Source organism: Sinocyclocheilus anshuiensis, unplaced genomic scaffold (assembly GCF_001515605.1).
Source record: "Sinocyclocheilus anshuiensis isolate Anshui unplaced genomic scaffold, SAMN03320099.WGS_v1.1 scaffold1272, whole genome shotgun sequence".
NCBI lineage: Eukaryota > Metazoa > Chordata > Actinopteri > Cypriniformes > Cyprinidae > Sinocyclocheilus > Sinocyclocheilus anshuiensis.
Genome location: NW_015547713.1, coordinates 1055203 through 1068783, shown reverse-complemented (window position 1 = coordinate 1068783; position 13581 = coordinate 1055203). Strand labels below are relative to the sequence as shown.

Here is a 13581-nt window from a genome sequence, read left to right as displayed (position 1 = left end):
TTTTTGATTAATACAATTTAATTTAACCATTAAAAAGGAGTCCAGTGTTTCCTATGCATTGAGTTATTTGTGGCGGCTCATCACAATATCAAAACTGACTGGCCAAGTATCGCAGCAGAAGCTCAAAATTATTGTATTTGGAAGAAAATGATCGTACACGAGTCAAACGTACAGAATACAGCTATTTATCTAAACCAACAAATTTTTGACATGACCTGCAAATTACCACAATAGATAACTAGGCGTACCATGTTTACATTGGACGCGAGCAGTGCGACAAAATACTATAGAAACCATTATAATCAGTGACTGTTTACAATGGATGCGACACGACATGACACATCCCCGACAGTAAACTGATGCCTCGTTCTATTTATGACGTATCACAAAGAGTATGTTGCCATATGGCTACACCATGCGGTAGAGGGTTAAGAATCAAGCGTATGTAAACTTTTGAACTGGGTAATTTTTATAAATTCAACTATTATTTTCTTTTGTGGACTATATGTAAAGGTATTTTATGTGAAATGTCTTATTCAGTCAGTACTAAATAAAAAATAACATGCATTTTGTCTGAGCCCTATTATTTTAGTCAAATATTTAACTTAATTTTGTTATACCTGTGTAGCAATGACATAGAGCAGCTCCCCCAGGGGTGGAATCAAGCATTGCTTCAATTTGCTGCTCCTGAAGTTCTCACGGATCAGTTCTGTGAACATGGCAACTGCCTGAGGAATAAACCAAACACAAATTTGTAATAAATAGTTTGATTTATAAGCACTATAAATACGTTCAATGTATAGTTCACCCAAAATATTCACCTTCGCAAGTAAGCACATTTGAGCTGCCAGTTATCATATTAGATGTGCTCTATGTATGTGCATTGATCAATGTTTTATGTGAATAAAATCTAAGTAATACAAAGTGATTGTGTCTCTTCAGAAGACGTTATTAATGAAACCACTTGATTCAAATGGATTATTACAAGCTTTATGAACTTTTGAAAGGTTGAAAATTCTGGTGGTGCAAACTTTCAATGGACAGACAAAAAACATGAGAGAACATTAAAACATCTCCATTTATATTCCAACAATTTAAGAAAAACTGGTTTTAATATGACACAGGGGTGAGCTTTGCTTCCTGTGTCTATATTTCCCAAAAAGACACTGGGCAGGAAATGTTTCATATCCAAAAGAGACAAATTTCTTACTATAGAGCATTTGATAAGATGCCACGAGTTCAGGATGACTCAATACATTCAGTCTGTTTCCCTGCAGTTTTTGGCCTGTGTTTTTAAATACAGGTTTCATCCACAGATCTCTGGCGTTAATCATTAGCATTGTATTATCTTCTGTCTCTCTGAGTGCTCAGATGAGCAAGTATATATGCTTCTCTCTCTGCAGTCGTTCTCTTAGTAGGATGCAATGCAAATGCCCTGTGTAGCACTTTTGGCCCTGTGACGGTTAAAGTCTCATAAGTGATGACTTTCCAGGGAACAGATGTCGGCAGCAAGAGACATGCAGTGATGATTCCTGTTACACAGGAAGAAACAAACAAGGCTAAGCTGTCTTATTCAGCCACGCATGCAAAGTAATTCCTGCTCTAGAACGTATCATTATCATCAACAAACAAACACACACACACACAAATTCCCTTCTAGAGCATGCTGCTATTATCCACATGCACATAAACGCACATACACATGCTATCCTGCTTTAGAAAACATTATTGTTGACACCCACACACACACACACACACACACACACATAGCGCGTGTCAAGCTGGGTATTAAAAGGTTTAAGCTGCACAGAGGTTGCATACTGGAGAAGACTGTGGAGCAATCCTCTGTCCTGAAATCAGGTAGAAACTCAAGACTGAAGTGACTGAGCCGGATTCTACCTGAGGTCTATTTGGCTCATTATGAAACGTGTATTAAGCATAATTAATGCTGCACTGTGCCACCGGAGAGCAATCCTATCCTTAATACAAACAAAGCTAATCCAAAACTCTCTCTCTTGTAGTTTAATATGTTTAATCTCATTGTTCTAGTGATGATTTGCACTTTAATAGGGTTTTATGGTTAAGGAACAGCTGTCTCTGTGTATATATCTGCAGTCCATTAGCTCTGATCAACTTTATGGAAATACACCTGTGTTTGATGTCACTAATGTCACTCTGTCGTGCCATGCATATTAATTAATACAGCTCATTAGGATGTTTTCTATTCGCGGGAGTACGATGAAACTCATTCTGTGATATTCAGACATAAGATATCAGAAATAAGAGATTATTTTTTTTAAATATATACACTATTGCTCAAAAGTTTGTAGTCAGTAAGATTTTAAATGTTTTTGAAAAAAGTCTTAAAGAGAACATCTCAGAAGAAAGACGATGCAAAGACTGTTTGTCGACAACTTGGCACTGTACAGCGTCTTGTTGTCTTCGAAGCTTTATTGTGTGGTTTCTGGGTAGACCTGCATTTGCCTCTCTCGTTATTTCCACTACATGCACAAATCGGTGGGTGGGGCTAAATAAGCAGTGATGTAGAAGCAGGCGTTGATCTTATGATATGTTTATTTATTTATTTTTATCACTACATCATTTCCATACTTAATTTTGTGTTATTCAATCATGTTAACATATAGTTTATTCTTTATTATATATCATTTTGACTTATTATTCTGAATTGTGGAAGAATTCTGCATGGCAAAATAAAGACAGTAACATAAGAACCAAAACTGAGTGTCCAGGAAGACACAAAATGAGATGTCTATTGATATAAATCTATATTTGATCTCTGTTGGATAAAACGACATGACTTCTAAAATGACTTCTATATTATTATGTAAACTTGATACAGTAAGTTCATGAAGACTGTCAGATCAATTACAAAGAGAGTAACATACTAGAATCTCTTTGTCTAGCATCCTGTTTATCTAGTGAGTAGCTCTACATGAGTTAAAAGTGCCCATATGAAGAAACTACCAAAGTTAATTCAAATCAATATCCATTGAAGTGTGCAAATGTGTTCATGCAACTCCTACTTCATTTCAGTCAGTTTCTGAAATCTCTCTAATAATGTTAATATAATGTGGAAGTAAATGAGTGGAGTATTTTATCAGCCAGCATATTTTCTTTTTGACTAATTAAAAAGTTAAATATATATATATATATATATAATGTAAATCACTTAAACTCACATTAAGAGTTTTCCAACTTAAGTAACATTTTGACTTTGTAGACCTTGGATGAAAATATTGTCACACCAAAAACCATATTTAAAATTCATAATCCTAACAACGATATCGACAGTGCAAGACAAAGGACACAAGAAGTGGGAGTTACCATAGAGGACATATTGTGAGATGCAGATCTGATCAACTGAGGCTCAGAGAATCAATATTATTCCCAGAGTCAGTCAGACAAATGCAGTCAAACTGTGTCTTAGACTTCCAGGGGGCAGAGCGAGGGAGAAACAGAGTGCCCTTGATACTCTCTCACTAGTTTCCAATCACACCGATACTCTTGTGTGCCACTTAAAATTCAACTCTGAAATATTCACTCCCTCCGGCACAAGGCACTGCAGATGGCGATGCCTTTATGCACTGACAGAATCTGGATTTTTAATACATTTCTCTATGAAATATATATGGCAGAAGTAACTTTAAAATGACTTTCCAGAAAATGGTTTACCATCAAATAAATAAAGAAGTGAAAAAAATTGAAACCGGCTCATCCCTGTGGTACCTCCTTCAGATGGCTCCGCTGTAATTCTTAGCAGTGTGTAATGGGATTGGTCAGGGGAAACACTGTCAGGCTCTTCTGAGAGTAACTGTGAATTTAGGCTAGGGGCACGGGGGGATTGCCGGTGCCAAGGACAATGATTAATTTACCACTTCATTAGACTAGTGTTCAAGTATTCATGGCGAAAACAGGCACAGAGGGTTTCAGGGAGGATTAGAGAGCTAACTGAACGTCAGAGGGAGAAGGACCCAAGCGCGTAAAAAAAAAAAAAAAGCAATTGAAATTTTTCTGAGGAGACTTTTCTGCTCTACCTGTAATTCTGTAATTTCCTTCCTCCTGCATCAAGCCCCTGTGCGACATTTCTATTTATAGAGGCTTTTATGGTTGCCATGACAACGAATTAGCCCAAGTTTCTTTTAGATAATGGATACTGCCAGTGGGTGAAACTTATCTATGAGGATGCTCTTATTGCAAACCTTCCAGCATGCACAAAGAACACTCATTACAGCTCAAAATCCTTATTGTGACTTTCATTTTATATAAAATCTCTCAAGAAATAATGTACAATTAAGGCTGGAATACACTACACAACTTTTGCCTTGATTGTTTCACAGAATATCATTTGTATGATGAGCAGACTCTGATTTTTTTAGTTTCATGAAATCAAACATGCTTGCCGGCATGTACTTATACAATGAAAGGCTCAATGCACAGATCTGATCTTCTGACCATATATGATTGTTGTCTCACCTGTTTACATTCACTTAAGACAAGGCTTGTATACAGTATCCGTGTTTACATTAATTCCTCCCCAAACTAGTATGATTCCATTGGTGATGGCTTTCAGCGACCTGGTTAACCCTTGGGTTTTGAAACTTTATATAATTTACATCGGGTGTTTTTTTGTTTGTTTTTTGTTTTTTACTTTAATGCACATCAGATGTGATTATGCCAATTATACAATGATCTCTTGCCAGCATGGACAATTTAAAGATGTTTTTCACTTAAAGTTTGCAGCATAAAATTTGACTGAAGGGATAAAAATATTAAGATTTTCAATAGCTATTTTATCTACAGGTCATTAGATTTATAATTCTGAGGTGAAATAAAGTAAAGCAGTAAAATTACATTTATTTGAATGAATCTTATTTCAAAAACAGCGACATTAACACCTGGTGACCAAAAATTAGTAGTGAAGCCATTTTGTTTATAAAATTCTCAGAGGTCAGTGTCTCAAAACAAGTTTCTGTGCTCCTGATTGTTTCTGTGTGCGCGCAATCTCTCGCATGAGGAATAATGTACATTCAGCCTGTTTTTATAGCAGAATAAACCCCGACAAGGGGATCACCCTGAAGTGGTGATCAGGGTTGTTTCCTGAAGGGGTTTATTTTGCGATAACAACTGGCTAAATGTACATTCTCCCATTTATTACATAGCTAGTTCCCGCATAAGTAAATAACTGTACACAAAATATTGATTTAAGTTTAAATAGTTTATTAGCTCACTAAAACCAAGCTTGGGGGGAGAATAGTTCCTAGCAAGTGTCTTTTAGTCAAGATGAATGAGCAACCATTAAATAAACATTTAAACATTTAATCCCGTGTCAAATTGTGCCTTGTTTGTAAATGAATCCGCGGTGAAATTAAATGACAAAAGGACGAAGTTCTTACTGACGCGATCCAGAACTTCATTAAAAATGAAGTTCATCCGCTCTTTCCTAATGTTGGGATCAGATGCAAAGACCATGTTTTTCCACAACTTGGCACTGCACAAACTTCTTGTCTTTGGAGCATCTTTATCATTTGGTTTCTGCATAGACCTGCATTTGCCTCTCTCATTATTTACTTACTGCAGGCGCAAATCGGTGGGCGGAGCTAAACAGACAGTGATGTAGAAGCAGGCGTTGATCTTCTTCTGCGGAGGCTGTGTTTAGCCAAACTATTACGTCACAAAGTGGCACATTCCACAACCTGTCGTTTTTGCAGACTGGCTTCAATATAAGCTGTTTTTAGACTAACAAGAAAGTTTTGAGTTCTGAAACTTACAGGATGAACATCAAGGGAATTTTGATCTCTCAGTTCATGACCCCTTTAAGGAATACGGTACAATCATACCTCTTCTTATACAGCTTTTCAGCACTTACATAATTATGGGCACATGAGATAATGATTTGAGATTAAACCCTTTTAAATTTCTCACTTGTTTATTATTTTATAATCCATTACACTGTACTAAATCATCCTGGCAATAAGATGAACACAGCAACAATATTACAGTACTATTAATACTGAAGTTACTGAAATTAATAGCATAATTATAACTATAACAGAGACACAAGATGGCAGCAGCTACATTTTTATGAAATGAGAGAGCGAGTTTGTAAAGTGATGCCAGAGAGATGAAAGAACTGCCAGCTTAAGATAGCCAGATGAGCAATATGTTTTTCAGCATTGCTATTGACGACTGTTGTTATCAGGGAATAAGACACCTCAGAATGGTCGTGACAATCAGAATCAAGTATTCCAGAGAGTCGTGTAATAAATCTATATAAAGTCTCTGCCTAAATAAAAAGACATTACATTATACAACATGCAGAGGGAAAAAAAATCTTTGAGGGTAAATGTGTCACCCTCATATATGCATGTTTCAACGTATTGTAGGTCAGATGTCCAGATATCAGATATGTCTCTTATTTAAAATTACATTTAGAAGTGAAAAAATGGATCTCGTGCAGTTTTTTTTTGTTTGTTTTGTTTATATGTGTGCAGATCTGAATTTATTGTGCTATTGTAACAGCAGCCTTTCATATTTTGAGCCGATTTTAGAACATATACTCCTTTTATATGTCATGTGTCCCCTAGCAATGAGGTGCATGTTTCTGCGTAAGTTTATGTTTGAAACAACCTGAAAATCTGTAGTATGTAATCCTCAGTAATTTAGTGTATGATGCCCAGTTTTCTTCTGTACCCATTTACAAAATCTGTTAAGATTTAAAAAATCGTGTAGTGTATTCCAGCCTTTAGCTCAAAATATTATCTAGGAAGGCCCTCTAGAATGCAGAAGAACCGTAAGAAAGCAGCTCTGCTTTTCTCTCGCCAAAGACAAGCACTGAAAGAAATCGCCATGACAGGATCGGCCGCTCAGACACAGAACCCCCATAGAGCACCGGGGAGAGAATCCGTCACCCTGAGCACTTCTTCAATACCGACCCACTGAGCCCAGAAAAGTGAGAAAGAAGAAGACGCCAAGAGAAGCTGCAAAGTTTAAGCCTGTATTGTGTGAAACACCCCAAAAACTCGGCCTTGCTAGATTACGAGGGACGGCCATTTTGTGCTGCTCTCCATGCAGAGTCTGGGTGGTACTGCGAAAATCTCCATGAACAAAGAGGTGGGGAAGTTCGTAGCGGAAACGGAAGACAAACGAGTGTTAAATCAAGGATCGGGGTGGAAGAAGTTTTTTTTTATTAACAACAATGCATCTGAGCAGCACTTTGATGATTAGTGAAAGCTTTTATAACCCTGTTTGGATGAGATGCTTGCCTTTGTATTTGGAAATGCTGAGATAGAGATGTATAAAGCTAATTTTACCTGGCTTTAAATGGATTTCAAGTGCTTTGGATTGAGAGCTGAGAAATATTTTTTTTTTGTTTAGTATTTTCTCCTCTGAGTGGAAGCTGAGAATAAGCAAACACAGAAATGCTACAGTGACACCTGCTGGTGTCTCTCGTTATTTTAAAAAATGTCATGTTTTAATGTGAAAATGTCCATCTTGCTTTAAACACACAGACACACAAGTCTCACCTCTGTGACAGGAACGTTATCTCGGAGTTCTGTGCAGTGGGAGGCCATCAGTCCAATCACTCTCATCACTTTGCTCCTTCTAAAACACAAATTTTAACAATTAAATGCCTCTCATCCAGCTGTTTGCTTGATTAAAGCTGTTCCATTTTGCTAAAACCTGACATTTAAAGATAATGACATTTTATTCCATCTTTTAAGTTATGGAATCTTTCTTACATTGAGGTCTACTTATTTTCTTTTTTAATCTAAGTGTTTTTTTTTTCTCAACTGTATCTTGAACCACCAGTTACTATTTGGTTTAGCAACCTTAAACAGTCTACATGTATTGACTATATTAAAATACTGTTTATTTAAATTATTAGAGATACATTTAAATACACTAGCATTGAAACGTTTGGGGTCAGCATATACATGTTGTTCTTTTTTCAAATAAACTTTCTATTCATCTAAGAATCCTGCTGAAAATTCAGCTTTGCCATCATAGGAGTAAATTACTTTTTTAAAAACATTAAAATAGAAAAAAAGTCATTTTAAACTGTAATATTTTCACAATATCACTGTTTTTACTTTATTTTATAAATAAAGGCAGCCTTGATGAGCATAAGAAACGTCTTTCAAAAATTTCTTTTTGAAAATCTAAAAAAATCATACTGACACCAAACTTTTAAACAGTATTATATATAATTACACCATGATTGCAACACACACCCTGTTGTAAAATCACTGTAATGCACAATCTCTCATGGCATTCTGCTTTACTTGACTATTTTTGCAATACTGTCTAACCACACCACATCTCACTCTTAAAAGAGCAGTGTTGAATGCTGGTTTTCAGTGTCATTTAAAACTAAAATTGTTCTGTCCCTTGCTTGATGACTGTAGTGTGGAGGCTGTGATACTGTGAGGGGCCAGTGAGACACATGCCTATCATTCCTTCCACTCATAGCCAAAGGGACTGAGAGGAGAGAGACAGGCACTGCATTTCTCTGAGCAGACACTCCTCCCAAGACTGGCGCCATTAGTGTCAGCCGAGAATACTACACTAGTTATGATCCAGTAATTTTTACTGTATAATGGTAAATTATACAACTGGATAGCTAATGTATTGGATCAATTAATTCAATTGTTCTTTACATTGCATGTAAATCCAAGTTGATTTTGCAGAATTATATCCTGAGGAATTGTAACACTTACACATCCCAGTTCGGAGCATGTCGCAGCTGTTGAACCAGCACAGGGAACTATGTCAAAAAGAGAGAGACAAAAAATGTTTCAGATTTTGAGATGTTTCAATATATTTTCATATTTCAATCAATCAGCCTGTGATTTTTTTTTTTGTTTTTTTGCTAGTTTTTTTTTTTTTTTTTTTGGAGGGCCCTAACAACGATTTTATACGTCACAGCTAAGGATAATCCCTAGTAAAGAGCTGGGAGAGTGCCTGTGTGCCATCACCCAGTCAGTGCTGTCATCACATCAAGAAATTATTTTCTGACTCCAAAATATTTGGTCACATGGCATTTACGGCAGGAAAAACCCTGTATCCAGAATGCTCAACCTGAGCATTTGCCAATGAGATGAATGGAAATGCTAATGGTGGTAAGACACCTGGTGGCCAGAGGAGGAATGCACTGGTGTCCAAGCTACTGTGGCAAAAAAAAGATAACTAAATTAATAAAATAAACTCAAATGATACTTCAAATCCAAAAGAGAAATGTTATTTATCTGATTTACATTGGCTTAAAGTTTCAGTATAAATATAAAACCTTAAGGGACCACTGAAACCCAACACATTCTGAATCTATTAAGTTCCTCTGATTACAGTTTCCATTTATGATGGCTAAGGAAGAGGAAACTCATTTTCAGACAGAGGCGAGGACAGCAGCAGACACCCATTCCTCAGCGGACACGCCATTGTTCAACTTCCCTCATTAGATGATCTACACTTTCAACCGCTCTATAATATTGCAAAAGAAAAGTGAAATGTGCACCGCATGGAACGGTTGCAGATTAAAAAGTCCTCTTTGTCTCTTTTTATTACAAAATACATTTTTATACATGAATCTAATTTAAAATACACACACGATGAGGGTGTATGAAACAACTGTTTCAGTGAGAGCAGCTGTTGGGTAAATTGTCATCATTTAACTCACCCTAATGTTCCAAAACCAGAAGACATTCATATAAATGAAGATTTATGTCTTTCCATTGAATGTTCATGCCACCAAAACTACTAAACGTTTATAAAGACATTGTAAAAGTAATTCAAATGAATCAAGTTTAATCCAAGTCTTCTGAAGAAACACAATCACTTTATATGATAAACATTTAATTTAGAAGGGATGGAGGGGCAGAAAACTCTCAGTTGTCATTAAAAATATTGTCATTTGTGTTTTGAAGATGAATGAATGTTTGGTATTACATGAGGGTGAGTAAACGAAGACAGAATTTTTATTTTTGGGTGAACCATCTCTTTAAGGTATTGCATGACTAATGTCACAGAATGGGAATGTGTTGTAGTGCTACATTTTAAGTTATTTAAGACAACCAGAAGGTTAATGCCATGTATTTTATTATTACACGGTTCTCTGGAATACCTGATTCTGATCATTACACAGAAGAACACTTGAATGTTACATTATAGCAAAAGATGTAAGCTAAAATAGAACATAAAAAAGTCAAAATAAGTAACCAGAACTGCAGTTAATTATTGTTCAAGTGTTTGTGTTGTTACTCGGCTGAATCTACTGGTAATATAATTACAATTAAATTCAAATCTGTATCATAAGTCTTCACATTTATTATTATTCAGTAAGTAGTTGTGTACTAAGCAGCAGCATTAGTCAGCTGATCATTGTTACAAAGTAAACCCCTTCACAAGATCAGTTATACATGATACCTGGTCATCCTGTCATGGGTTTTGTGATAATGACCATGTGACTGAACATTATCACATTAATAGCTTGTGTTTCCGATGCGTCTTACCAGCTGGGAGTGTATGAGGCGTGTGGCCGTCTCTCTGTGGTTACAGACAGTACACAAGTAACAGAGCAGGTTGAGTTTAGTGCGTGGTGCTGTGGCATTGGCTGATCCGGCCCGGTCTACTGACTCCAGAACACCACACACCTGTTGCAGGAACTGAGACCAGTCCTCTGAGTTCAGACAGGACAACCGCTCAGCTAAGAGAGAGAGAGAGAGAGAGAGAGACGAAGAGATAGACCTTTCAGCAGTAGTTTTAGTGTAACATGTTTTTTTTACCCAACCAAATGTAAAGCAAGCATAGATGACAATTTTCCCAAATCATTTCATTTTCATTTGAAAAACAGTTTGCATATGTATCTTTTTGTTAAGCATCATATTTAATACATCAAGCTTTTATGGCTCATATAGCATGATATAGAAAAATATGGAGCTCATACTCAAGGTGGAAAAAAACACCTCAATTAATATTCAGAGGCCCAAACTTAGCAAAAATATGTCATTTGGTCTAGTTGCTAAAATTTATATGGCCAAAAAGTAAGGTGAAATTCTGATTATAATAAAAATGAATTAAATCTTAAAAACAGTATAGCAGACTACTTACATAAAATGCATATAAATATCAGTTGTCACTCTATACCCAATAATATATCTTAGTAAGATGATATTTAAAAGCGTTGTTTTATGATAAAAGCTGTGTGTTTTTTTAGGCAAAACACATAATGCAATGTAATAAAATGATGATTGAGAAATTTACATTTTAACAAGATTTTTCATAAATAAATACAAACATAAATAAATTAATTAATACATACATACATACATACATACATACATATATATACACACATACTGTACACTGTAGATAACCAAGTAAGCCCAAGTTGATTCATTCCACTAATGGTTCATCTTGAAATATTACCAACAATACAAAGGTTATTCTTACATTTATCATATAAAATTCAGTAAAGCAGGGGTGTCAAACTCAGTTCCTGGAGGGCCGGAGCCCTGCAGAGTTTAGATGCAACCCTAATTAAACACACCTGATCCAGCTAATCAAGTCCTTCATGCTTATTTGAAAACTACGTTTTGTGTGTTGGAGCAGGGTTGGAACTAAACACTGCAGGGCTGCGGCCCTCCAGGAACTGAGTTTGACACCCCTGCAGTAGAGAGTTCACAGCAAAAAGTTGTGTAGCATAACCTAGAGGGGACATTTTTACTATTATACTAAAAGGCTTTTTAGTTCCTTAAAAATTATAAACTATCAATAAGACAACAGCAGGCATGTAGTTGATTGTATACAACAGGCTAATGAGTAAGTAAGCTGAACTTGAAAACTAGAGCAGTACGATTCATGAAAAAAAAAAGTAATAATTTTAGATGATCAAAAAACACTAGATATTCCAATTTACCTGAGTGTGCTTGTACACAAAGCGTTTTGGGGTCAAAACGAACTGGAGAAGTCTTTAAAATCTAAAAACAGAGAAGCAAACTAACATCAGTGTTAGTTAGAACATTGTCATATTTACACTACAATAAGGACATAGAGTTTAGACAGTAAGTCCCTCAGACATGGCAATGAGTTCAAATCCTGAAGTTCTCTTTACCTTTGGGTTATCCATGATGGGAGTCACTGTAAGGTCACTGTCTGTGTATAAAAGGGGTTTAATACAGGCGTTCATGTCACTCTGCTCCTCCTCCATAACACTGGATTCCTACAGAGCACAGGGACAACATACTCCTTTCATCCATTTAACACTGGTGTCAGAACTTCAGCAAAACCTGCACCACTGTGAGCAATCATTTCAGAGCAAGTTTATCCAATCCTGATCATGGAGGGACACCTTCCTTCAGAAATTAGCTCCAACCTGCTCCAGTTCATCTGGTCTACTTAGTTCAGGTGCATTTAATTAGAGTTAAAGCTAAGCTCCGAAGAGCTGTGTTTCGATTGGCAGGGTCCCTACACAGTGTGCTCCCTATTTGCTAAGCAAGGGGTATCCATTGAAGTTCACTTCACTTGACAAATAGTGTTCATTCTAAACATCCTGAGAAGTTCGATCATTTGAGTATGAATATGTTTGTGTATATAGTACATCCAAGTGAATTTAAATACATATTGTTATTATTAATTTAAATTGTCTTATTTAAAAGTGCTAAACTAATATCTGTTGGGTTATATATGAAAATAAACAATTTTGTAATGTGTTAACTGATAGTATGCACATCTAATATAACCAAATTACATTTATTTTCATAAACTGTGATAAATGAGAAAAATGGCTGTTGTGATGCTTAATATGAAAATAAACGTACACATCATATATAACCAAATTACATTTGTTTTCATATTAAAAATCACTTCGTTTGGCACACTTAAATATTACAATTTATATTATTTAAAGTACTGGTAATAACTTTACATTAAATGTACTTGGATGTATTATATACACACAAGTATATTAAATGAATGTATGGTCATTTATATTCTATTTCAGGGGTTCTCAACTCTGGCCCTAGAGGTCCACTTTCCTGCAGAGTTTACCTGGAGATTGTGAACACTGCTTGGGGGGGCCCTGTAAGGGATAACAATGAGGTAGTAGCAGATTGTAATGTTGAATATATCCAGTAGATGGTGCTGTGGTTTAACAAAAGAGCTTTGTAAACATGACCACAAGCAAGCCTGAGATTAAATGTTGAAAAAGCATAAGGTATTAATTAATGGCCAACTGTGACGCTTTGTTGGTTTTGATTGGGCTTTTTGGGCATGCTTGTAGTTTTGGACTGCCACAAAAAAACAAGTTTGTTAGGATTTAAATACGTATTTGGACACTTTATATTTGTGGAACATGTTGATGCGATAAAATACACCTGTGGTTACTATAAACTACAGTGGGACTATTGTAAATTTGTCTTAGAATAGTAAAATTATTTTTGAGTAAAGCTAGATTCATTGTTATGCAGATGTCACTTGGTTTGATACTTTGTTATATGGAATGAAAATTATACCGTTTTAAAGGGGTCATATATGTTGCTAAAAAGAACATTATTTTGTGTATTTGGT

The 13581-nt window shown here is 35.8% G+C and overlaps 1 protein-coding gene across 1 annotated transcript in view; it reads right to left on the bottom strand.

The window, feature by feature from the left end:
• Window positions 1-610: 610 nt before the first annotated feature.
• The window catches only part of LOC107704090 (serine/threonine-protein kinase ULK4-like), a 24618-nt gene continuing 11647 nt past the window's right edge, over window positions 611-13581 (bottom strand). The window contains exons 13-18 of the mRNA XM_016506934.1: window positions 12128-12235; window positions 11933-11993; window positions 10527-10720; window positions 8739-8785; window positions 7545-7623; window positions 611-728 (exon numbers count right to left, since the gene is read on the bottom strand). Coding sequence (XP_016362420.1) covers window positions 615-728; window positions 7545-7623; window positions 8739-8785; window positions 10527-10720; window positions 11933-11993; window positions 12128-12235 — 603 coding nt within the window. The 3' untranslated portion in view covers window positions 611-614. The remainder of the gene's footprint in view (window positions 729-7544; window positions 7624-8738; window positions 8786-10526; window positions 10721-11932; window positions 11994-12127; window positions 12236-13581) is intronic.